Source organism: Lipophrys pholis (genome assembly GCF_963383615.2).
Source record: "Lipophrys pholis genome assembly, chromosome: 8".
Classification (NCBI taxonomy): Eukaryota; Metazoa; Chordata; class Actinopteri; order Blenniiformes; family Blenniidae; genus Lipophrys; species Lipophrys pholis.
The window spans coordinates 5,907,969-5,935,744 of record NC_137630.1 but is presented as its reverse complement, the minus strand read 5'-3'; the positions used below and the strand labels follow the sequence as shown (position 1 = coordinate 5,935,744).

At 43.8% G+C, this 27,776-nt stretch overlaps 1 protein-coding gene across 2 annotated transcripts in view; it reads right to left on the bottom strand.

The window, feature by feature from the left end:
* The window catches only part of atp2b3b (ATPase plasma membrane Ca2+ transporting 3b), a gene marked incomplete at its 5' end in the record, with an annotated part of 80,060 nt that extends 63,280 nt beyond the window's left edge, over window positions 1-16,780 (bottom strand). Inside the window, 2 exons of one of the 2 annotated variants that reach the window (XM_080468667.1) lie at window positions 5,950-6,821; window positions 16,530-16,780. In XM_080468667.1, the coding sequence (XP_080324793.1) occupies window positions 5,950-6,199 (250 nt within the window). Of the gene's footprint in view, window positions 1-5,949; window positions 6,822-16,529 lie in introns of those variants that run through there. The other variant, XM_080468666.1, reaches the window with a different exon arrangement.
* Window positions 16,781-27,776: the final 10,996 nt, after the last annotated feature.

Genomic DNA, 27,776 nt, shown 5'->3' with positions numbered 1-27,776 from the left:
CCTTGACTTTTGATCCAATCACCCTCCACCATCCTCGGATAAAGACAAATCATCCCTGAAAATTTAATGTTCCGGTAAATAGCTTTCGCGAAAAGTTGGTAACATACATACATACATACATACATACATACATACATACATACATACATACATACATACATACATACATACATACATACATACATACATACATACATACATACATACATACATACATACGCAGACAAAAACATAACCTTGGCTGGCTAACTTTCGACTTAGCCAAAGGTCAATTGAAAACTCATAGACACCTTAACAACGTCTGCACCCTGGTATATTTAAACAATATTTCTGAGTAATTTTATCACACTGATAGATGCTTAAATATCTAATAATCTGACCACTGTGGTTTTCCGTCATGTCATCATGTTGGGATGTCGTCACTGTGGTAGGGGACAGGTCAGGCGGTTGCATGCAGGAGGTTTATATTTGGTCGCTACAGCTCAGACTGTGAATGAAAAAGATATCCAGCATGTTCTCATAAACTAAATACTATGAATGGGTTAGCTGCTGTTCCAGAACCTTCTGTGGATTTGTTCCTCAGCTTTTAGCCCACAATTAGCCTTCTTTGGTGTCTTCAGCATAGTAAGTTTCCCTGCTTTTATCGAGTCCCTTACAAGTTCCTCACACTCTCTGAACTCTTTCTGCTGCACTCTTTCTCTTTCTGCTTTAAATATTTGATAATTTTTTCATTTATCTTGCTCTGTTCATCACAAACAGCAGTAATGAAGGTTTTTCTGTGGCGCTCTAGCAGCTTTCTGTTGTCATACAGCGACACTTAGTGGTCCCAGATGGTATTTACCATATATTTTTAATTTTAAGCTGATTCTTACAGTAATACAAGCCACATGACAAACATAAAATATGGCATACAGATGTTTCTACTATGATGATCAGCATAACGATGCATTAATAGCCCGTGAGAATTTTCAATGATGATTGCTGATTATAACATTTAAGCTTCAGTGTAAGTCTTTTGGTTCTTTGGTCAGAACTCATTGAAATGAGTGAGGTAGACAAAAACCGTCCAATCAACACCTGTGAAAAAAGGATTTCCAGGACAGGAGCCTTCTTAACCTGCATGCACATACCTGTATGTACTGTATGTATTTAAACTATAAGAAAACACAGTGAACTGAAACTGGCAGACTGTTTTAACAATAACTGCATGTTAATTACTCTTGTTGCACATTGCCTTTCTTTCTTTTGCCGCAGTCCAAGAGAGACCAAACAAATATTTCGGTTACGCACTGAAACCAGCGGCTGCTTCCACAGGTGAGGCGTAAGAGATTTGAGTTAATCCTTGTACATTTTAGCTTCATTCATCTATTTATTAATTTACTCTATCAGCTTTCAATTCATTCACCCACTTTAATCCCGTCATTCACTCATCAATCAATCCATCCCCCATCTTCTCTCTGTTCACCTCAACCAGAAACCTGCGTTCTGTGGCAGGATTACTCTCCACCAGCAGCTCCTCCGCCACTTTTTACTGGATGTGCTTCATCATGTCAAAGAAATAAAGTCATTAGCTGTTTTAAGTGTTTTCAGTATTCTTTCATAATTGTCAGAATATATTTAACATTAGGTTGAGATAATTATCAGGATGAATATGTATTAGAAACAACGTGCTACGCTAACAGACTGAGCTAGAATTTAGCACCTGAACACAAAATGGCTGAATCTGCAGTATGCCACCATACCCACTTGTTTTTAGGATTTGAAAAGCACACGGGAAGTTATGGCTGAACAAAGATGTGACTGGATTTCACTAAAGGGCTTTACATGAGAGGGTATGCTACCTGAGCAGTGTTACGCACAGTTTACAGTCAAACGGAAACAGAAAAGCCACACGAGCAGACGCCAACATTTTGATCACCATATTGTAGTTTGTATGCCAGGCCACTAGTTGGTGCTGTGTTTTTGTGACACAACGAGTCTGTAGATGGTCCGAACATCCGTAATGTCAGCGCAGGTGAAGACGTCTTCAGACCTGGATTTTTAGCAATCTTATATCATTATTACTCTGCATGGAGGATTTAATATACATTAAGTTTGACTGTATGACGTCGCGCTTCACAGAATCTGAGGTGACGATGCACAATAACGTCATACATACACGCCTTTGTCTTTAGGAAATAAAAGAATGTACCATTAGTATTTATTGTATAATGAAAAAGCTAATTATGGACTTAGAGGGAGAATCATATCATTTTGCCGCGTCAGTCTTTTTTTGCGCAGTGGCATTGTTGGTTTTATCATTCTGTGCTGCATTTCTATTGGTTGTTGTCACCTATGGTCGCACTGGCTGGTCTGATTTTTTTCCACGTGATGAAAAAAACCCCAAAGATGGTGATTTTTCCTCTTCAAGACCGTCTTTAAATATTCATACAGTCAAGTGCAAGTTTCATAAATCAAGCAGATGTTACAATTGGCTGCATGGACCACGCGCTGAAATGGACCTGCAAGCCGTAGTTTGAAAACCTTCACATCAGATCCATCTCGTAAAATCAACTCTCACATTTACAAAATGTCAAAGCCTGGAAGAACGTTTAACTTTTCATCATAACCACATTGAAATGTGTTGTGTTCCATGTGGAGCAACAATAATCAACAGAAATCCAACCATGAAACAGGAGATCCATCCTAAACTGGTGGAAGTAGTATTCATAAGACACAGGTGTGGTTTTTGTAAGCTGCAAACTCAAAAGACTGATACTGTCCTGGACAGTTAACGCTAATTATAGACAGGTCATGTCAAGAAAGTAACTGTGACTAATTCAATAACACTCTAAGGTTTCTGTTGACAGTCACAGCAGCTGAAAATAAGAACTTATTATGATGGAGAAAATAGATGGTAATGCTGCACAATATATTGCATTTTTATCATTACTGTGAAACCAATATGCACAAAACAGATATCACAAGAGAGTGGACTGAAGTAAATTATGTTTCCAAGCACATGTGAACACATTGGGCCAATCAGACGGGTTCCTTTAGCCGGAGGAGCTGCTCAGCAGATAAATGTGAAGAGCTGAGGTCACACAGTGTGTAAAAAAAGCCCAAAGACAGATCATCTCTAACTGAAGTGCTTTTTTTTTTTTTTTTTTTTTTTTTTCAAACGTTATCGCAATGGTGGACAAGATTATCGCGTGTTCGCCTGATAACGTGCAGCCATATCCAAAGACGACTGTTCCTAACAAAACAGGAAGAAGCTCTTTGATCGACGACGGACGTTCTGAAGGTGGAACGGAAAAACTCCGAAAGACAGAGAGGATTTAAATTGGCGTTGACTTGTGGAGCTGAAAAACCACAGACTGCGTCTTTCCTGGCTATTCGACTCAGCCATGACGGAAAGTGATCACATGTGGTGAGGGATTATTTTATTAGTGCTACAGGCTCAATGATTAAATAAATATTAGACTAATGTTAGGACTGTACGCTCTGGCGTAGATGTTTCTGCATCTTCAGTCTGCTGACATAATGGTTCCCGCTGATTAACAGCAAATTAATCACTCTTTAACCCTTTAAAGGTGAAGTACAATCAACATACAGTTTCTAATGAGCCAAATCTAGACTTTATGCTGAGACAGTGGTGCTCAGTAAAATATAGTTAATCCTTTGCAATCTGTATGTAAACAATGTGTTCAAATAAGATTCTAGTCAGCTAATGTATTTAGAACAAGTCACAGATAAGTCACATAAGGATGTTTACTTATCATTTGACTATCCTCAATATATTTTCACATGCGCTGTGGCCTATAAAGGGTTAACAGCAAATTGTGTGATGTTAAAATCATAACACCATGAACGCAAAATGATCCTTATGCAAGCAGTCAAACTGCACAGACAATTTACACTTTAAATAATAAATGTATCAAGGAAAGACAGTAAATGACTCAGGTTGTATGCTCATTCTCTTTCTTGCAGGTAAAAAGCATCTGAAAGCCATTGAATGATGTCAGCTGGACTTGTTTTCATCCCGATCTCAACAGTTCAACAGAGTTTGTATGGATGTTTGTGTTCCTTCTGTCAGATGCCATCATGCCATCAGGGAACAGATTCCATGTGAGAGAACAGATTCCATGTGAGCTGCACACCTCACATCTTGTCCTCATGACACAGAGGGACGCAGCTGTGGACACTTTCCCACTAAAAGCGAAATCAGTGCTGAAGCCGCGTCACAAGCTTCCATTTTTAAAAGACCGCTCCACACGATGGTAGAGTACCGTATCAACATGACTGCTTGACTCATGGAGGACATGTGATGGGACTGTTTTCTCCCAAGTCAGTGATTAAAGCCGAAGTCACTTTATGAACCGCTGCAGCCTTTTGCTCAAATCCCTCAGACTGAAAACGTGTTCATGATCAGCCAGCTGAAGGACTTTGAAGGAAACTGCCCCTGTCCAGACCGATTTTGTGTTCGTTGTTGCTTAGATTGACCATCTTCTGGATGGAACGACGAGCATCACAAACACAAAATTAAATGAGATAATAAGATGGCGATACCAGGAAGTTATCAAAATAAATCCAGTATACGAATTAAATCTGTCACTAACTCAGAGCTGCTGGAAAAGATTAGCACGAGAAGAAAGTCAGAAAGAGGTGTAACCCCAGAGGAACGGGTCAAACACAGAACATATCAGATACAAGTCATGTTGAGCCAGCTGAGGAAATGTCTCTCAGTACAGCTGAGCTGCTTTACATTGAAACCAGACGCAATCAGAATGTGGTAAATCACAGAGTGTTGATCATGAATCTATTGGCATATACTGTGTTACTCCTAGTATTTTCTGGGACACGGCTAATATTCACATACATGAAGGTCAACGCGCTTCATTCATTCATTTTTTTTCCATTCACTTTAATAATCCCTCTTGGGAAAATTATTTCTCCGAGATTAAGCCCGTCGTATTTCTGATAGCAGTGGACTGTCACAGCATGCCTCACCTAGAGCTGCTGGGGGTCATGGGTCATGCTCTGAGACCCTCAGTGGTGACCTGTCAGCTGTGGGATTTGAACCTGTGGACCTCAGGTCACAAAGTCCACCTCTTTAACCTCGAGGCCACCACGAGCCTGGCTTTGTCTTGTATGTCTGCTGGACTCTTTCCAGCTAGTCCAGCAGCTTCTCTCTCTCTCTCTCTCTCTCTCTCTCTCTCTCTCTCTCTGTGTGTGTGTGTGTGTGTGTGTGTGTGTGTGTGTGTGTGTGTGTGTGTGTGTGTGTGTGTGTGTGTGTGTGTGCAAATATCAAGTTTTTAATTGTGTGTTTCAATTCAAATATTGGTGAATTCAGGGTTTCCATTTCAACTTTATAGTGCAGTCTACAATAGCGAGGTGATATCGATGTCATTTAATGGAGCCATCTTCTACACCACTTCATCCCGTTCAGGGTTTTCTAACCAGACCTGGCTCAAGCCACCATCCCAGCTGACGATGGGTTGGTCGACAGCCATTTTGCACACTGTTAGGAGTCTGTATTTCATGTAAAACAAAAAAAAGTCTTGAGTCTGCATTTTATGCCATTTAAGATTATGTTTGAAGAGTAGAGATTTGAAATGTACTAATACTGCCACCTCACTTGTTACTGAGCCAGGCTTTTAAAAATAGATGGTTCACAGTGACTCCATCTTTGTGGTTGGTGTGACCCAAGCAGACAGTACAATCTCACTCATTCAGAAAACCTCAGCAAACTGACTCCTTTCCTGTAAATGCATCTCTTCCATCCAACAAGCCAGCCACCCATTTATCTCTTCACGTATCTTCTCTTCCATGCAACGCACTCTCCATCAGTCTATTCATACATCTGCGCTCTCATCCATTCATCCACTTACTCCTCCATTATTCATCCATCCATCCAACCTTGCATTCCATTTGCCCTCATTCCAGCATGTACATGTACGGCCTGCTCACCGTCAGTGGTGCTGGACTGTAGTCTCTGGCAGAGTCCCTCCAAGTCGCCGTAGTTGTCCTGGACCTTCTGTAGGGCTTCGGACCCTCGGAGCTCCATCAGCTCCCTCAGCTCTGTCACCGACACCACAAAGTCTCCGCCTGCATGGCTGCCGTCCGCCCTTCCTCCTCCTCCACCCCCGCCTCGAGTCCCTTTGGGGTAAAACTCCACAGCGCTGTTTGCCATTTCACCCATGGTGGCTGTTGTTGACATGTCAGTAAGGTTAACGCTCTGTGTTGGTCCTCCTTTCCTCAGTGGTCTGCTCAGGTCCCCCTTCGTTTGGTGGGTGGAGAGTTGCTCATGTGTACAACAGTCAAAACCTTGTTTATGATTTAAGGTTCAAATCAAATCTGAATTTACCCGAACCTCGTTTTTATATCTTACTGAAGGGCAAAGGGAGTGTTGGTTGTGAGTGTTTTTCTTCTCCTGGCTTCCTCGGTCAAATCTCCCACTGCTCCTTTAAACCTCCATCACGGATGGAGGTGGAGGAGGAGGAGGAGGAGGGGGAGGGTGGGGGGGGGGGGTGAAGGACAGCACGCAGGGGCACCTCAGAAGCGTGACGTCTGAAGGAATCCAGCTTTCTTGTCCTTCCTTTTCCACTGCGACTCTTTTCTTGTTTCTGTCCCCCTCCCTCCGGGGTCACAGCCAGTCCATCGATGGACGGACGGACGGACAGGCAGGCCGACAGACGTGCCAGCAGACGTGCCAGCAGACTTACAGAGATGAAGGGGTGATGGGCGGGTGGGGAGAGGGGCGAGCGAGGCGAGGGCTGCTGATAAATCAGACACAGGAAGCAGATCCAGTCCAGAGGTAACTACTGCTATACTACCGGGACCTGGAAGAGAGCAGGAGAGAGACAGAAGCATTACCACACTGATCTCACTCACCACCAGCACATCAAAAGCCTTTGCGAGCAAGATGACGCCGGCCGAGCCCGGATTCAACTCTCTGCCTTTTTAGACACCAAGCCCTTTTACTCTTAACGCCAATAATAATGCCCGGGATAATCACGCCACTTTAGGGCCTTATTTACTAAGATCCTGTACAAAGCGTGCTAAATCGCAGGCTCACTCAAACAGATGGCACTTTTGATTTGTTTGCATTTTGCAGGCGATTAATAAGAATAACACAGCGAGTGACATCACATGCAAGCAGGAGTATTCTGAGTATAATGATGGCCGTGAGTGCATCAGGCCTGTTTACATGAGAACGATCTGCTGGACGCATCATTTCTGTGTTCGGTTGATTGAGTTCACTGTGGAGCGATCGGATGGACTGAGCCCCCACAGGCACCGGGTGAAATGTGATATTATGGAGTTGAACTTGATGGAAGAGAAAGTGATCAAACAACAGAGCGTCACATCCAATAAATCTGGGAGATGAGCTGAAGCAAAGCCAAACTATGGAACAAACAGGCAAGATTCTGAAAATACTATAAGACATAAAAAGAAATATAAAACATATAATCTATTGAAAGTAAAAGTTGTGTGGAGCCAGCTGAGGAAAGGCCTCTCAACGCAATAACAGCAGCGCTCTTCTAAAGACTGAGGCTGATTGCACCTCCTCTTGAATCTCAATTAAAACACATACAATTATGAAAAACACATAGATTTTCAGACATTATAATCACATTTTGCATTGTACAATAACCCATTAGCATAAACTGGATCTGGAGAACCTGACACTCCATAATCATGAAGATGATAAATCAGTGGTGAATGTATTTTGTTCAGCTTCCACATGTGCATGCAAACTTTAATCAGACCCTGAGAAAAAAGCCTTCCTAAACACACATCATAGCCTTATTTCAATCTGCTGCCAATCATATTGACTTTCACACTCCTGAGCAGACACTACACAAGACCAACAACTGCACATACTACACACCCAGCTAATAATCAGCAGCATTAGTATTCTTTGGAAGATACGTTTCGATCATCAATTCTACTGTAAAATATTTGTTCAACAATCTTTATCCTTAACTGTATTTTTAGAGTTCATACAGTGGTGAGCTACATCGCTGTCATTTATACTGCATCCATCTTCTATTCCACTTTATCAAAGTCTTGAGGGGGTGAAGCGTATCCATGCTGACAGTTGGCGAGGGCAGGTGACACCATGGACAGTCCATCACCAGACAAAAACATGAGGCAGTCTCACACACTGACACTGACTCCGCCGGGAAAATTTTAAAGAGACGATTTGTACTCAGATACCTGTTTTTGAATGAGCAAGTGGACAAAAATGATGTAAACTCCCCCAACCAGCCTCAACCCACATTGGTTTGACTTAGAGAATCTGGCAGCAGGCTCAATCCCTCAGTTCTTTGAGCTCACCTGCACACTGTTACCTGGTCTGCACTCCACCGGCTATAATTCTGTCAGTGTTTCCTCTCTGGAGTCTTCACAGATCCTGCTAACGATGCAAGAACTGAGAAATGTGTTTATTTCCCTGAGGGAGCAACAACAGAGTGAGGTTTGTCCAGGACACTTCAGACTTCAGGGGAAAATCAAAAGAGAACTAATTTATCTGTTTTTGTGGAGCCTGTATGAATCTGATTCTGAATCTTAAATCTGAGTCAGCCAACACCTCGACTGACTGCCTCTGCTTTTTGTTTTCTCTTTGGCAACAAACACATTTGTTTTAGTACACATGTGTCTGTCTCTGTCTTTTGGGGGTTCGCCACAGACCAAAACTTAACAACCATATTGAAAGATATTCATCTATGTATGACACCGTTACATTACTATGTCGTCATTAGTGCTATATAATTTGAATTAGTACTGTATGAATGACAAATCAATCATTCTGAGTTAGTGGTGTGGTAAATTACATTACATGAATGGAATTGGCAGGACTCAAAATATTATTCTATTTGAACAGAGGTTCTATAATTAATTAATTACATCAGTGTTTGATATAAAGAAGTTCTATATTTCAACTCAGACTAACGTTCAAATCAATAAATTGACTTACATATGTCCAGACAATAAAATTAAGTATTTTACTTCATTTTAATTTCTGATGTGGATAATTGTTTTTAGTTTAAGTCTACCAGCATTAATAATCGTAGCATTAGCCGTTACATACTTAGCATTGAATTTCTTGGGGATGCGTATATTTGTTGTTCATATTCCGCACATAGCAATGCCCTGATCAACACTTCCATCCCAGTTTATAAACAGAAACTTTCTGTTTCCATCCTTAATCCTTTAGCTGCTAATATTAGCTTAGCTTCTCTCCACATGGACACGCCGCTGCATTCGTATTGTAGCTATAAAAAAAAAGGAGCAGGAATTGTCTTTAAACACTTTATTAAAGAGGGCACAGAGAGATCGTAAAATGTCGCTTGGTGGCTAAGCCAACAGCCAACTGACACCGGCTACCCGGGTTTTGAATGATTCGTTCAAACGGCAACAATACTGGGCGGGACGCGATCTCCACTTCAAGGATAGTGGAAAACAGATTAAAACTTTGTGTGGCGTCCCGGACAGAACGGGACAGGTGGTTCTGGAGGAGCTAGCTACTAACAAGCAGTGGTGTGCAGTCAGGGGGAGCAAATGATTTTTCTTTTTTTTATAATTAAAAAGTGATTCTGAAATCTGTGTCTGGAATCAATTAGGCTGCTTGTTCAGTATGCACTTTATCCAGAAAATGAATGGTTATATTTTGTGGAGCTCAAATCTCCCTGTCTCACTGTTATAATCTGCTATTCTGGAGGTGATGGCGGCGAATTTCCCAGCAAGATCGGATGATATGATAGCGGACCTGCTTCGGGGGCCTTTTTCAAGGTGCCTGTTTGCAGAAGAAATGGAAATTGTGAGTCGAGGAAGACCAAAGCAGGAAACTACCATCACTACGACTGGGTGACAGCGAGCTGGAGCACAACAAACTGTCCTGCTGGACAAGAACATGGAATCGCAGTGGTTCTGGCAGCCTAATAGAGCCATTCATCAAAAATGATAGATTTCATCTACAAGTGACGGGTGAGTGCCAGTTTGTTTTAGTTTTTTTTACTTTCTCTGGATTAGATTGGCGCTGCTGTTGGCATTCTGTGCTGTTTTTGATTATAAAGTGTTGTCTCCCAGACAATCCTGGCGGCCGCCATGATTAAATGCCATCAGGTTTTGGTTTGACCAACGCGATATCGCTCCGTTCATTCATCTCCTCATAGCCTCTTTCTCCGTTAATGTCATTCACGCAGACAGACGAGCGCACATGCATGGCAGTAGTAGTGCGCGAGACCCGTACGGTCCGAACCCCCAGTCGGTTGCTATGATTGCCCCCTCCCCCTACCCCTCCCCCTCCCCCTCCCCCTCCACCTCCCGTCTCCTTGCAAACCCGTGGGAAACACTGGAAGATGATCTGATGGCGATGCTGCACAGTGGTGTCTTGATGTGTTGTGCTTGTTGATCAGCTGTCATGTTGGTATTGATAAAGTACTGATGCATAATAGTGGCCTTACATTGGATTCGGATTGTGTTTTTACTGTAGGACATAATATACGGCTGCATTGGCTGTATCTCATAGGCAACAATACTTTTTTTTTTTTTTTGGGGGGGGGGGGGGGGGCGACTGAAACACCACCGCACGCTACTGCTAACAAGTCAAGGTGCTATGGCCCGTGTCAAAGTACCCCAGATTTTAAAATTCAACTGTTGGATGTTTTGGCCCGCGAGCTGCCAGGTTACCAACCACTGCTCTAGACCCTGTAGACCTTCTACCAAAGCAAACGACATCCAACATTTCACTTAATAAGAGGTTATAACTCTCAACACATTGAACGTTAGAGTCACTACAGTACGATCAGTGTGACGGGAACTGAAAAGAACCTTCTCAGGTGCACTGAAAAAGCTTTGTCCCACATGGGGAATTAGCGTCGGATGCAGCTGAATATTTGTGGTATTGCACATGCCACGCATTCCTTATCTGGACGTTTTACATTCGGATGAGCATTAAAGAAGGGAAAAACAAGAGAAGCTCATGATTAATTCCTTTCCTCCTCCTCCTCCTCCTCCTCTCCACCCTTCACTCTCTTGCATCTTCTCCCTCCTTTCCCTCTCAGCTCTGCCATGCTTCCATCCTGAGTGTTAGTTTATGACTGAGTCACCCTGCTCTGCCGTTCAGGCCTCCTCTTCTTCGCTCCATCTTCTCTCATGTTGCTCTCATCTGCTAATCCCTTTCTGTCTACTTGCAGAAGTTTACAGGTTTTGTTGGAGGGGTTTTTCTCTGTGTTCTGTCTTGTTGTCTCATCGCTAGTTATTATTTTACCTTCCCCTCTCCTGACTCCCCTCATTTTGTCGCGCTCTCCATCTATCTGCTTCCCGCTACTGCAATCATTTATTTACTCAGGCAGTCGCGCATTTTCTTCCCAGCCCAATCTCTTACTCACTGATTCTGTCTGATTTTATAACGCTCACGCAAGAAAGAGCTCCTCTGCTCATGCTCCGCACTACTGCAACTAACTGGGAGTCTGTCTTTCTGCTTGTTTCTGAGCTTTGATGTGTACCCTGCACATGTGAGGCTGCATTGCAGAATAATCCAAATGAAAGAAAAATACTTTGTTGTGCAACGTGTTTGGCCTTCGTAACACATACAAACAGCCCTTGCTGTCTTGTGTGGGATTCTGTTTTGTCTTTTGCCTTCAAGGCTTATTTATCCAGTGTGTTGTTTTGTGCAATTCCCTCACAGTTTCTTGTGTTTCAGGTCTTGTTGTGTTGCTCTCGCTGTGATTCTTGTCCTGTCTCTTGTTTATGTAAAGGTTTGCTGTTGCTGTGACCGCTCAGTAGATATCTTTTCTATTCCATCGTTCTTGGGGCGACTCATGTCATCGTTGAGAAGAGTTTCAGATTACATATTTTGGTTTTGTATTTGGTCAAGCCACGTTGGGTTTCCTGTTCCCCGTCTGTACTGATGTGTGCCATGTCTTGCCACATCTCAAGCTATCACCAAGACTGCAAACGACAAGCCTATGAGCCCTACACCTACTGGCCTGCTTGCCTGCAGTCAGCTAGCAGAGGGTTACGTAGGACCAGATGTTGCTGGAGGCTGTAGAAGTTGGGTCGGCTGACCCATTAATGCCACCCTACCCCATGTCTCCAGAGGGATCAGTATGTCCATTATGTCCACTAGCGTGTCAATCACAGCCCCAGCTATCACCACACCACTACCGCCACGTCTTGTAAGCATCTAGGTTGTTGATATCGATGAACCTGCACTACAACATGGCTGTATCTTCAATGCCGCCCACATCGGGCCAAGTCCAGGGGGCTTGACCCAGGTGAGGCTGTGAGGGAGTTCAGCTTCATTGTCAAAGCCATCCCGCACCATCTCAAGACGTCATATCCTGCCTGGTCCAGGGTGGGTTAATGCCACCAAAGGATGGAGTCCCACCATGCCCTTTCAGATCATATCAATCGCTCAGGTCACACCAGGTCCAGGAGGGTTGACAGCGCTGCAGCATCAAGGGAGTCCAGCGTTACTGTCAACACTGCCGCACATCGAGTCACAACGAACAACCTGTGCCAGGCTTCAGTTGGGTAGTCGACGCGACGCCAAGCCACCTATCCACAGGGGTCGATGTTGCAGAGCCGATGTGTAAAGCTGAATTCTCTGCACTGTCCTACACATTGTCTTCAGGAGGTCAAAGCTGCCCGGACTGCTGAAAGTCAAACGTGGATTCGCCAAGCTGGGTCATCAACATCGCATCAAGCCGTCTAAAGTCCTGAGAGGTCAGTGCCACTGAGGCTGTGACAGAATTCACACCACCTCATGTCATGTTCAGGGAGGTCAACGCTACGGAAGCTAGTCCAGCCATATGATCAGCCAGGTACCCACTTCACTCCATGACAGATGGAGAGTTATGGCACCTCCGACTGTCCCCATACCCAATTTCAATGGAGTCCTGGAGTCCTTCCACTCCCTCTTATTTAACACAATTTTGAGTGGGTACTTGCGGTAATGCAGCCCTCTATTCTCATGCCCGACTCAAAGGAGATCTTGAGGAACCAGCTTCCACTCGCACGCACAAATGCACTTCATGGAGGCCACCCCCCTCTGTTTTGTATCAAAACAGGCTCAGTATTCTACTTTTAAGACAGCGAGACTTTAATTTCACCCTACTAATTTTCCTTTTCAAACTGAAACGGATAGCTGACAAATGCTCTTTGTGTGGTTGGACAAACTGGGAAAATTGTGGTACTCCTGCTTACACGACTTTAGGTAAATACAAATCTTCTCAAAACATGAGCTTTTCAGGGCACAATGACCTTGTGTCTTCAAGTGCAATAATGTATCCAGACTACAGGGGGCTCATACAGTGTTTTATGTATTGGAACTGAGTAGAAATTATTTTTGTAATTTGAGTGTAAAACTCAGTTCAGAGGCCAAGTACAGCCCACTCTCTCTCTCTCGCTCTCTCTCTCTCGCTCTCTCTCTCTCTCTCTCTGCTCTCTCTCCATCTCTTATTCTTTACCAGGACTATCTCAGAAGCATTCAATACGCTAAGGCTATTTCATGATGAGACGAGACGAGACGAGACGAGACGAGACGAGACGAGACGAGACGAGACGAGACGAGACAAGATAAGATAAGATAAGATAAGATAAGATAAGATAAGATAAGATAAGATAGGATAGGATAAGATAAGATAAGATAAGATAAGATAAGATACGATAAGACAAGACAAGACAAGACAAGACAAGACAAGACAATTAACTTTCAGTGCTGCATTACACGAGGCTTCGTTGCCATCTGCTGTTTAGTTTTGGGTCTTTGTAATGTGTTATGTATCCAAATTGGGAATCACAGTTTTATAGGGAAATTACTTCTTTGTCATTATTACATGATGCAGTGTCATCCTACAAGACAGATTGAGCCTTTTGGCATGCAACTTTCAGTCCATATCATTGGAACCTCTCGTTTAATGCAAATAGCTTTGTCCCCATGCTGATTGAAGCACCAACAGAAACTGACACCAAAGTCCACCAATAATTAAACGCATGAGAAATGTCTGTAAGGGATAGAAAATCAATGCAACATCGTATCTGTGAGAATAAACCAAAATAGAGTACTTCTTGTTTTATCTGAAACCTGGCTGGTTGGTTCACCCTGAGCATTACAAATTGCACATGTATGAAATAAACTGTTGTGATAACCCTCCCTGTGATTGCAGCTTTCAGACTGTACATTACACCGCAAAGAAAGAAAATCAAAGGAAAACACTTAGTTACTCAGTTTGTTACGCATTGAACACAGACTTTTAGCAACAGGATGGGAGCAATACCCAGTAAACACACAAAGAAGACAGTGACACTCGTGCCTAGAGACATCAATTATATGATCTCTGTAATGACACACACTAATGTGTCATACACCACAGCACTTTCAAAATGAGAGTGTAAAAGGAGGAGCGGGTGAGGGAGAGGGAGGGTCATCCTGGCTGAAAATGTGTTTGAACATGAAAAGAGTCAGACAAAAGGTCACCACAGTCCTCAGCAGCCGGCCCATTTATCCACACTATCCCTCAGAGGGTTACAGCAATTTGTTAAGTTTCTTTCTTTTCTTTTTTTTTTAAGAAACAAAATAAAAGTAAGTGGACACTGCTTCTCCCTCAGGTGTTTTCTCTTTATCGTAGCAGCAGGAAGGCTGAGGAGGAGTGGAAGACACAGGAGTGAAAGTCCTCATAGGCTCTGAGTCTAGGCCAAGCAGGGACATGCACATATGCGTGTGTGTGAATGTTTGTGTGTGTTTGTGTGTTTTGTGCAGCGTGGTCCCGTCCAGGCATCCAGCCACACTCGGACCACCCCGTTAGGATTTTTTCAACCTGTGCACCTCCAGTCACATTTTTCCTGTCAGACTGAAGCGTCGCCTCTCTATCTGGGACAATGATGCGGCTGCTGCTGCTGCTGCTGCTGCTGCTGCTGCTGCTGCTGCTGCTGCTGCTGTTTGCCACCACTGGCTTGGCGCCACCCGCACTTCTTGTGAATGCCCAGTGGGAACAGCACACTTAGAATTCGACACAGCCGAGTGGCTGGAGCCATTACAAGCCTTTACCAGGCAGATCACCGTGTAAGGTGACTTCCTCATTTGCTCATATTTCTTCTCAACTTCTGCGTTACATTTATATGTTTGCATTAAGTGTTTTGCTTTAATAAGTGAGTATCTCTTACTTGCTTTATATGTGATAGTGAATGCAGTCTATCTGTCAGTCATATGAGGTGAAGTTCATACATATAGGTTGGGCTCAATCACACAAAAATCTTATTTTTCAGCTAAAAAGTCTTACATAAGCAAGCTTTCTGTTAGTTTGGAACTTCCAAACTGATTTTGCTCAGGACTTAAAGCACCGAATTAGCACATTTACCTACTTTGAAATGATGGATGAGCAGCAGAGTTGTTTATAATTATCTTTCCCCCCAGAAAATCCAAAGATCAAGTATGTGCCCTCTTGAAAGGGTTAAAGACCAGGTATAGGGACTATCTGCATTACTGGATGAAGATGGAGCAACAGCAATGAGAAAGAAAAGTCTCATGAGGATGGATGTCTACTCTCATCCTACTCTGCCCCATGTCCCTCCCACACGAGCCACTGTCCACCTACACACACACACACACACACACACACACACACACACACACACACACACGCACGCACACACTCACACGCACGCACCCACACACACACACACCCTGCAGCTGCACCTCCTCTGTGCAGGAATTGCCCGGTGCAACAGTGTGTTTCCCACACAGAACGACCTTTCCTGGTCACCTTCAGACGTGCCTCCATCCTCTGCACATGCGGGTCCTGGTGGAGGCTGAGCTCCGACAGGCCCGCGCCGTGCAGCGTGCGTGCCACTCGCCCGTGTACCCTCCGTCCCTCCGCAAGGTTACCGGCCGGCCAGCGCCGCGGCCCCCCCTCCCTGCTTCCCCCCACCACCGGGAGGACGACTTGTGAAGGTCCCCCCCACCCCTCCCACCCCCAACCCCCCTCCACCACCACCGACACAGATTGAGCAGATTAAACGGACACCCCCGCAGACTTGAGCGCTGCAGGTGCGATGCGCCGGAAAAGAGACAAACAAAGCCATTGATACCTAAAAGCCTCGAGAACCGGGAGAACCGGGAGAACCGGGAGAACGAAGCCGGAGGGGAGCGCACGCCGCCGGGCAAGAGACGCTGCCTGCAGCCGCTTCATTTAAGTGACAACCGGATGATTGGACGGATGGATGGAGACGTATCATCAGCTCTGCGCACATTGCACGCACGCGCGCGCACACACACGCACGCACGTACGCACACCTCCTCATAATGTCATAGCGGTGTTTGCCAGGTTCCTACTGTAGCGGCTGTGATTCCAGCTGTGGAGGCCTCAGAGGAGAAACCCACATCAGGCCGGGCAAAATGAAAATTAAAAAAACCTCCCGGTGAATTACTGCTCTGTCTAATATGTTCAGGAAAGAGAGTGAGAGAGAGAGAAAACACGCGTCCTGCGAAAAAAAGAGTCACGCACAGGCACCGGGCGCGCACGGACTCACCGACTCACCGTGCAGGCCGAGCTCAAGGACATCAGCATCCGCGCGCAGGCGGGGAGGCAAAATCCCCGGTAATCTGCGTGTGCGTGGCGCGGAGAGTGTCCCACACCGGATGAGAGGAGAGATACAGCGGGGAGGGGGGAGGGTGGACCGGGGCTGCGGCAGCTCCGGTTGCCTGGAGTCCGAAGGAGTGGAGGGATGAAAGACGACGACAGTGCTGATGAATATTCCGCTCTCCGCGGTCACCTGACCGATGGACGGCGGAGTGCTGCGGCGGTGGAGAGAGAAGGAGGGAGGGGGGAGGGAGGCAGAGAGAGAGAGAGAGAGAGAGAGAGAGGGAGAGAGAGAGAGAGAGAGAGAGAGAGAGAGAGGGAGAGAGAGAGAGAGAGAGAGAGAGAGAGAGAGAGAGAGAGAGAGAGAGAGAGAGAGAGGATGCGCCGGGTTGAGGGTTTAAACACCTCCGTCGTGTGGAGGAGGAGGATGATGGTGATGATGATGGTGAGGAGGAGGGGGAGGAGGAGGAGGACCGCAGACTGCGTGCGCTCGGACCGGGGTACCGACCAGCGGCTTCTCCCCGCACTGACAGCCGCTAGATTGTAGAAGAGGGGAAGAAGAGAAAGAGAGAAAAGAGACGCCGCGGTGAGAGGAGAAGCTCCTGCGACATCTTTGGAGGAGGAGAGGAGGAGGAGCTCGGTCGCAGCATCCACATGAAGGGGCGGATTGGGGGGTGGGTGTGGGGGGGTGAGGTGGGGGCTGTGGGGGTCTTCAACGTCACCCCCTCCTACCGGGCTGCGTGATGACGACATGACCTGCGCCGCAGCTTACGTATTCTTTTTGTGCAGATTCCAGGTGTACAACTCTTGAATTGTAAATTGAATTAATGAATTATATTTACTGCAAGAATAGAATAAAAATAAATACACTTGATAGATAGATAGATAGATAGATAGATAGATAGATAGATAGATAGATAGATAGATAGATAGATAGATAGATAGATTTGGTCACTGTGGCACAAGGGGCACGTCCAAACTGTGTTGAATGTGTTGAATGTGGGTGAGATCAGGACTGCTGTCAGGTTCCTCCATCCTCTTCACTCCCAAATTATGGCGGTGGTGTCTGACAAACTCGCTCTGTGGAGGCGAGCACGGCCATCTTGGAAGGAAGTTTGATTTGCAGAGTTTTGAGATCGATGCCGGTGGCAGCTTCATCCCCACGTCTCCGAACTGAGCGTCCTTTGAATGATGACACTCATGTTTTCCCAGCGACGCCACTGAAAGAAGTTTCTCTGTCGGAGCAGTGATCGGCAGAGCGTCCTACACGTTTTCTTCTCACATTGACCCAATAAACAAAGTGCAGCAGGCAGACTCAGGACTTTTTGCGGAGCTCCACATTTCCCCACATGTGGAGGTTCTCGTGCAAATGTTACAGCCACGGCTGCCTCCCGTCCAATCACACCACAGTTTGACTGTGTGGGTATCGAGGGAGAAGCACGCTGTCGGCCATCTTGTCCTGTCAACCTTCACTAGATATCTGTAAAAAGCAGCTTAAGGCTCTGAGGCGCAGACAGGATGAAGGCTATTTGAGGGCGCCGTCCTCTTGAGACATGAAATGAAGATCTTGTCTCACTCTAAAGATCGGGAACAGCAGCTTCTGTCCTGATCAAACGAGTCTCACAGATTCCTCGAGCAGACAGAGACGTTCTCACTGATGATGAAAATCAAGTGCGATTCGGTCCTGAATACCCCAGAAGCTCAGGGCAGGAGCAGAGAGCAACAGTAAAGGAAAAACTGTTTGGGAGAGACGATTTGATTCAGTTTTTCTTTGAGGACACAAACCCTCAAACGCAACTCTGCTGCTCATCCCCCAAATGCATGTTCCCCACAAAGGTGACACCTCGTGGAGCCGTCAGGTTGACGATGAGATGAGAAAATGATAGCAACAGTGCCACGTGTATGATCAATACCGTGAGTAAGAAATACAAGCCTGTTCATATAAATCAGTTAAAATGTGCATTGAGGGGTCTACCTTTGAAAGGAAATAAATGTTTTTAAGACCCTTTTTATGGAGCTGTCCGATGGTCATGGAGAGCTTTCCACAGGCGAGGGGCAGCAAAGCAGAACCCCCCCCCCCCGCCCCAAATGCCCCTGCCACATGGTGTGGGATACTTTGCTCTGGGGGGTGGAGATGGTTGGAGTTGTTTGTGGAGTGAAGAGCTCCTTCAGATGGATGATACATTTCTGTGCAGTGAGGAGGGAGAGACACGGTCCTGGAAGATCAAAGGAGCCGATAGAAATAGTAGAGGCGAGATCTTCAGACGTTTACGTTCTCGCCTGTTTCTGTGTCTGTACACGTCTATCTCCAGGCCCGTCTCGGGGAGAAGACGTGGCAAAGGTTTACAGCAACTCTATTGCCGTGGCTCGTAGAAACGCTGGTTCTTCACCACGCCAGTTTGAAACGGAATCTGACCCAAGAGGAGATCAGACGTTTCAGAATAGTTAGTGTGGTGTTACAGGTACTACCAAGGAGCTAACTGCAAAGGTAACTATCAGACATTTCCATAATAGATATTTATTCAGTTCAGTTCAGTTTATTCGTCTGGTTGTCTGTCAGTCAGTTAACAAGATATCACAGAAACTAATGAGCCGACCTTCAAAAGAAAACTGGTACACAGGTGCATTTTGATCAAAGGAAGAAGCCATTACATTTTGGTGATGATCACCAAACTAAATAAATGAACAAATGCAGTTGATCTGGATGTGGAATATGTGTCTATTCCCTGTGTCCATGTCGATCCTTGGCGAAGGTCAGGAATCTCTATTTGCTCTTGTTTACATTGCATCAAGTGCAACACAGTCATTTCTAGGCAGTTTTTCAGAGAAAACCCATCAATTCCACATTTACTCGGTACATAAGTAATCTATATAAGAGTTTATCTCTCCCTGTGGGAGGGTCACAGTCAGTATCCACTACCAGAGGGAATGGTCCCCCCCCGCCCCCCCCCACCCCCAGATGACATCATGAAGGGAAAATCTCTGATCCACCTGTATGAGCACACGTTCAATAAAAAAATGGAGCAAGGAAGTGAGGGAGAATGATAATATGGGACATTTAATCAGAGTCAATGTCTTTTGCTTTGAGATTTGTTCTTCCAAATAACAGCGCTTCTTCTTCTTTCCTTTAATTTGACACCAACTGTGATTAAACCATGTTTTACAAAATCAGTAAGACTTTGTAATCTGTGGCCATTTTTATTCCTTCTTTGTGCTTCTGATTCCAGCCCGGTGGCCACCCTTGTTCGTGCTACATATATTATTTACAGTTATCACACTGATCCAAACACTTTCCAACTGTTGTTAGAATAAAAGGAGCCTGAGCGGCTCGATCTAGACAGTAACATGATTTTTAAGCAGGGAGATAAATTAACAAAGTAACAACAACAAAAGAAGCACATGATTTTGATAGTTGAACGAATGACGGTGTGTGTGTGTGTGTGTGTGTGTGTGTGTGTGTGTGTGTGTGTGTGTGTGTGTGTGTGTGTGTGTGTGTGTGTGAGAGAGACTCTCCCTCCTTTGCTCTCAGACTAAACAAAGCCGAGGCCTGAGGCGCTGTCCGCTGTGCTGAAAGCTCAGCACACCGTAGTGCCGAAGAACAAAGAATCATACGTTCATTTCATACAGGCACCCCCCCCCCCCCCCCCCCCCCCCCCCCACACACACACACGCACACACACACTTCCCACCACACACGCACACACACACACACACACACACACACACACACACACACACACACACACACACACACACTCTCCCAGCCACATGCATAGCTATACCCAACTGGCTACTGTCAGAGCTTGTTATGCAGCGAGCCGGTGTGAGGAGAAAGAGGAGAAATGTATTTATAGATGAATCAGATGAACTTATTAATAGATATCCTCCACACTGCAGGGAGATGGACCATAGATGTACCAGCCTATGATTGCACATGTGCACGCAGCTTGATTAAAAGCGGTGCTGCTGATTTTATCTCTTCCTTCTTTTATCTTTCGCTGTTCCACACCATATCTCTACGTAACCTCACTGGTCACTTTATTAGGTACACTTGTACGATCTAATCTAATCTAATCAAATCACATAGCTTCTGGTATCAAAAGATCCCACTCTTCATTTTGCCAGGAGATTTGAATTGAAGCACATGCTCATTTCAGAATATGAGGTTTGCAGTAATTGAAGCTGTACTGGGTTACAGTTCTCCTCCAGTGTGTGGTAACTGGGCGTCCAAACACAAACAACCAATGAGAGGAATAAAAGGGAAATAAATGATAAATAGTTTTATTCCCTGAACGAAAGTACCTGGAAAGGTAAATGAATATGAACAGAATATGTTTTTCAAATTATATCTTTTATAAACAATCAGATAAGCCAGCATATATGGAAAATAACGGTGCAACATGATCTAAAAGTAAAAGTACAACAAAAGTTCCAACATTAATAGACTTTCTATACATTAATGTGATTTATCTCACTAGTTTCTGTCGACTCTTTCAGCGCCACAGTCAGAAACAAGAGATGAATCCTAAAAAAACACATTTAATCCACTGAGGACTCACAGCTCAGACACCACACATTTATAATAACGGTCATACATGCTCTTATACTAACATTCATCCCTTTTTTTACACAAACATTCATGCATGATGTAGATGCACATTTTGTTTATACTTTTAAAAGCTGCTTTTCTTTGTGCTTTCTACTCTGTTACATATTTTTGTTTGTCTTACTGTGCCACATAATTTTTTCGTATTTACTCTGTAAATAACTTGTATTTTTGTATCTTAGAATTTTTGTCTAAACAAAATGATTTCTCTGACTGGTGGATAAAGTAAACATAACCATTTAACAGGGATTATTTTGTATTTCATGTTGCAGGCTACTTTTTCAATACCCAGATGTTACGTACTCAATACACCGAGCCACAACATTAAGACCACTGACTGTTAGCTGTTAGGGGGTGGGACGTATCTGACAGCAAGCCAACTTTTTATTCTTAAACTGGATGTGTTAAAAGCAAACACAGGACAAATTTAACCTTTTCCTTTCTGATTTTAAAACATAACCCGACTTGTTCTTAATCTTTTTTGTGTCTTTTGTATTTTTCCTTCTTCGTGGTATTTAAATATGTTTTTTAACGATCCGCTGTTGATGTACACGCACTTTTGTGTCTTATTATATTTTTGTGAGTGAAAAACTTTACAAATTGGGTTCAACTGATTGAAACCAAATGTAAGAATACATTTTCACGAATTCCTCATGAACCAAAGACCTCCTGGAACTACTGGACATGAAAATGAGTCATTAACACTGTCTTTAAAATATCCTATTGTGAAACACTATAATCTACAATAAAAAGTTCTGTGGTAATTGGGGGTGTCAAAATTGACACATTGACGCAGATTAATCCATCATCATGATTAATCCATCATCACGATTAATCTCATTAAAACTGGGAACGCAAGTTAACCCAGACGCAGACTCAGACGCGGATTAGGAAGTTCACAGAGTTTATTCAAAACCAGAGGCGAGGAGTCATCAACAAGTAGATGTCAGGAACATGAAGAAATCCAAGGAACACATGAGGGAAGGGCTGGAGTGACGAGGCAGGCTACAAGGGGGGACAAGGGGGAAAGGGGCTTAAATGAACGATCATATACAAATCGTACACAAAATTGTAAATCTGCCAGATTATAGAAAAACTGCTCATTTACATCTGTAGTCCTGAGGCGGGTCACACAAGCTACAGTATATAATGTATAAAGGAATACAAAACAAAATATAAAAACTATACAAATTACATTTATGTAAAATGATTGCAGGACTGGTTTACTTTAATGTTTAGGTTGTTTTTTTTATGTAAGTCGGGCATTCTCTTATATCTGTTGGCAAGCTGGTCCAAAACTGACCTCCTCTTGTGGACAGTGCAGTTTGTCCAAGTCGAGTTACCGTCATGCTGATGTGGTTCCAGTGGTTTTGAAAAACAGGTTTTTTTTTTTTTTAACATGAACTGTTAAAGGTGTTTATTAATCACGTTAAGCGTATATATATATATATATATATATATACATTACCTTCTTTCTCGAGTCTGCTCATCCAAAAATGAAACCCGATTAATATCCTGTAGAATAAAAATGTATATTTAATTGTGATTAATTCATTCACAGCAATCCCGTGATTAATCTGATTACAAATTCAAATAGTTTGACAGCACAAGTCAAAACGTACATAAATATAGTGGAAGCTGAAGAGTGACCTGAATGAAGGTTTGTTACTTTGCTACAGATTGTTTGAAGGCTATCCTTCATTTTTTTTTATGGACGACTCAAGTTTTCAACCAAATGTTCCCAAACAGGAACTTTCCCAATTACCAACTAACAAGATCCTCAGTGAGATCACGGAATCCCAGTCCACCGCCACTTCCTCCATCTCCTCCGGGTGGACACCAGTCATCGCCCCGACAAACCAGACGTCTTTTCAGCGGGATCAGGGACGACCTCGGGACCAGTCTCAGGTTTGAATCTTGGTGGAATCTGAGGGCTGCACTAGGGGTCCCGGGTCCCCCGAGGGCCACCCTTGGGATGCCCCCTGGTGGTCTTCTAACAGAGAGCGTCTCACTTTAAGCAACACCAGAAGATCATCGCCTTTCTGAGCGCTGTAAAACAGACTACATAATATTTATTTATTTTGTCTGGTGAAGTGACATATTATTACTTTGTACTAGTGAAGTTACCTCAGTCATGTTGTACACGTTCAGGTCTATTTGATATCAGTATCACCAACGCTTCAGAACTCTTGTGTTTGAACTTTATGACATTGTTAATGTATTTAAAGAGTAAAATCACCTGGCTGCACCATATCAGGTGAACATGCAATAAACATGTTGATTATTGTTACTGCCCTGTATATATTTTTTTGTTTTTCTTCCATCACGCCCGTATCTGCAGTTTCCACCAGTCGTGTTTCAGCAGCTGAGCAGTTTGTTGACTTTTGCTGTTTTCAGTCATCTCTCCTTGATTTTAACGCTTTTGTCCACAATTTTCATTTTAAGAAAAGAGTATAAACCAGGCCTCAGGGGTTCGTGCTCGCACTTGCCATCACAATGCTCAATAAACTCTCGAGTGTGTGTGCACACACCTTTTCAGTGGGTGGATCTCTACTGCAGTATGTCTCCATCTAATTGGTCAAATAAAAAATAAAAAAAGAAAAAGTGTGAATGTACAGTGATTTTCAACATAATTTATCACTTAAAACCTTGTTTGGTCATAAAGTTGTCATAAATCCTCGCTCTTTTTTTTCTTCCATTCTTCTGACGCCAGTTTTTACAGACACATGCAGGACGTGTTGCTCTTTCCAGCCGGTGACAGTCGGGCTTGGCGCTGATGTTTCTGCGCTGATGACGGGACTTGTTGAGTGACTGCGCTCGGCCTCTTGACCGAAGGCTGGACGGTTCTCTCCCTCCTACTGACCCATCTCTCTTTTCGTCGTCTCACAGTGGATCACACAGACACACACACACACACACACGTCCTCGCTCTCTTAAATCTGTTGTCTACACATTGGGCATTTGAGATGTTGAGGAGCTCTTGGATGATGTCTAATACGTAGGTCTGAGCCTTAAAGCTACGCTGCTTCTATCAGTTCAAGGACACTGACTGCAAGCCTGATCTCACATTATCGTCCCAAACTGTCAATTTGACAGGAACACACATGCGCATGGAGACGTGCACACACACACACACACACACAGCTGGTTATGAGGGTGTGTGTGTGTGTGTGTGTGTGTGTGTGTGTGTGTGTGTGTGTGTGTGTGTGTGTGTGTGTGTGTGTGTGTGTGTGTGTGTGTGTGTGTGTGTGTGTGTGTGTGACCTTCTGACTTCCCCTGAAGCCCAGTGTAAAGGCAGAAGTGTTGTGTAAGCAGGTCAGAAGCACACAAGAGGAGAGGAGAGGCGACCGGAGCGGGATAGACAGTGTGGAACACACGATGAAAAATGATAAGCTCCGCTCCCTCGCCTGCCATTTCTCCCTCTCCATCCTCGCCTCCCGTCATTCCCTCCACCTTCCTCTCCCATCTGTGTGCTGCTCCTTCTTCCTGACTCCTCCGACTCCTTCCCAGCTGATGGTTAATTCATGGAGTCCTGGCTGAACACGCACCCTCTCCATTATTAATATAACATTAGGGAGACAGAGAGGAAGAGGAGGAGGAGGAGGAGGAGGAGATGGAGGGAGGAGGCATGAAGAGATGGGGAAAAGAGAAGGAGGGACCAGGAGAAGAAACGGAGTGGAACGTAGAGAGACCGGCTGGTGCGGAGGAGGCTGAAGAACACTAGGGCTCAGGAAGGAAGACCATCGAAGAGAGAGAAAGAGTTGATCGGTTTACGAAGGAGGTTGGGTGTGTGTGGGGGGGGGGGGGGGGGGGGGGGGTCAGGGTGACAGTTGAGAGCAAGAGAAGAAACATCATCACACCTTCATCTCGAACTTTGTGAGGATGTCCATGGATTTAATGTCTTCATCATCCCATCAGTCTGCAACCTGCTGCTCTGGAGCTCCTGAAGACAAACAGATGGAAGCAGTAAAATAAAGTAAATATTATTTATGCAGCACACAGTCTTTCAAAGTGAAAGGTCTAAATCTTTGGCCCTTTTGTTGTGAGGCTTTCACTAACTTATACCTAAATGAACATTTGAGCTTGTTTTTAATTTATTTATGCACACAAAGTCATTTTCAAAAGGACTTTTAACTCTTGGCTAAGAAGGGCTTTTAAAAAAGGCAAAACTAAAATAGATAAAATGTGGAACAATAATTAAAATCACAAGAAATGAAGGAAAATAAACTGCTAAAATGGCTTTTTGTTTTTTAACTAAAATTATAAAGATTTATGACACTTAAAGAGCTGCGTCAGCTTCGTTTTAAAGGTTTTAAATGGTTTATTTTCGCGGCTTCAGTTAAATTGGATGGAAATTTACATTAACGGCTCTTTTGGTCATAAAGGTTGCAAACCTCTGATCTAAATGATCCAAGTAAGGTTAGAAAAAAAATAAGAGTTAAAAACCACTGTAAGTGACTCCTGCATGGTGCCTTTCACTTCCTCTGGGAAATGTGGAGTTTCCAAAGTCTCCTCTTGGTGAGATGACCAGAATTTAATCCACATAAAGAAACGTCCCAGAGGAAAACAGAGTTTCACTCTTTTACTTTCACTGACAACCTTCTGCTTTACCTCTGAGATGTAGACGTTAGAATAAACAGCTCCAGAGGCAAAACAGGGAAAAAAACAACAACAAAAAAGCTCAAGTTGGAGCGAATCTATTACCAGGCTGCACAGAGGATCGAGTCTGACAGACACCAACATATTATTAAATGCATATGTCATGTCAGGCATGTATTACAGATCAGGCAAAATACTGGGAGACGTTTATGTTAGCTGATTAAACTGCATTGGACAATGGTTTACCAAGTCGGACGTGAAATGGTCGTGTTGATTAAAAGTGTGTTTTATCCAGCTCCGCCTTTAACCGAGACGCTGCCGTCATTGTGGAGATATTTGAGTTGAGACGTGAGACAATTGAACTGCTGTTGGTCTCGGTGTTGTTAGTAGAGACCTTCCACCATCCGAGGATGCAGAGGTAAAATGAATCTTTCATGAGTTTGAGACCTACTTCTAGTTCACAAACTTTGTGCGGAGCGAGGCTTAAAAATCCAGACTTCAAAAAGATCACAAGTACGACTGGTTACCTGCACAGATGAGTAGAACCATGCACTGGAGCAGCTCTGATAATTCAACATGTTCAGTCTCTGATAGTGAATGTAGGTCAGTCGTATCGTGGAATGATTCTTTGTTTTAAAAACACTGGAGAGTTGTTGGCGTTGACTGTACTTAAAGTCACATTTCCATAAGGGGAAAGCATCATGTGCTGGAGGTATTCCTTACTTCTCTTGTGTCTGCCTGCAGGCAGGTGACCCATAAGAGAGTTCAGAAGAAAGTTTTTAAGAGTGGGTGAAGAGTGCAGAGCAATAAGAGGAAGCTGAGCAGGAGCTCCTGTTTTCTCCTTGTTTTCGCTATTTTCTATTTCTATTATTATTATTGGGTTTAATTAAGAGGGACGCTCTATTTTGGGATAAATTATTGGACACACACCCATCCGAAACGTCTCGCATTGGAACAGACGCCTTCAGGATACACAGAAATACAAAAAGAGAACACAGACCTTGTGAGGTGCTGAAGAAAAGACAAGTTAGTTTGGCTTTTCACGGAGCCGGAGGCAGCAGAGGGTTTTCCTCAAAGGTTCACATCTTCACTTTTACCCTGGAAACACACAATCAGAACAACAGACGACATTATCTGAGTGCTTGGACATGTATCTGTCCCTGAGAGGACATTACGCTTGCTCCTTAAACCGACTCCATTCTGTAATATAATAGAACTTTAACCTGAATCTAATTCTCATCATCGTTCAGCTTCTGTAAAGAGTTTCAAGCAATCAGCAGACCTCGGGTCCTCACAAGAGATGGAAACTCACGTTCACACACCAACCTGGGACAGACAGGCAGACCTGAATAGAAAAAGGAAAGTGAGCCAAACGCTCGTCCCCTAAAAATATCGATTGAGGAAAGCTTTATACAGTGAAGAGAAGCAAATGAAAGCAGACTTTAATAGGACTCACGGCGTCTTGGCAGGCGGACGTACAAAGACTTTTCTCTGAGATAAGCAGCAGTGATGGCCGAGGTTTTTCAGCTCCCGCATGTAAAGAAGAGTTATTTTAGATTCTTCTGCTTTTCAGTCACAAAAACCTTGGAAACGTTGTTTGAACCTGAATGAAAGAAAACCTGCGTAGCACGAAGGGAAAAACATGAAAATGTACACAGCAATACGGAGAACATACATCTAATAATGCTCCATATAAAGTAATTACCTTATCATTTCTACAAGATTTGAATTTAATTAAAGAATAAAATTGATTACGATCTTTCCAATACCAAAAAGAATATAATTTAATATTTGCTTCATGATTAACTGCCCTAAGTCACTTAATGAACACCAACATGAACAAAAACATGAAAACCTGATCAGATCTTCCCGTCAAGATTTAATCCTTCGAATATTAATATTATTTTTATAACAGTCGAGCACTGAAACGACAAAAGGACGATGTGATAACAGTTACTGAGACTGAAATACATATATTTCATTACAATTGTAATTATGAG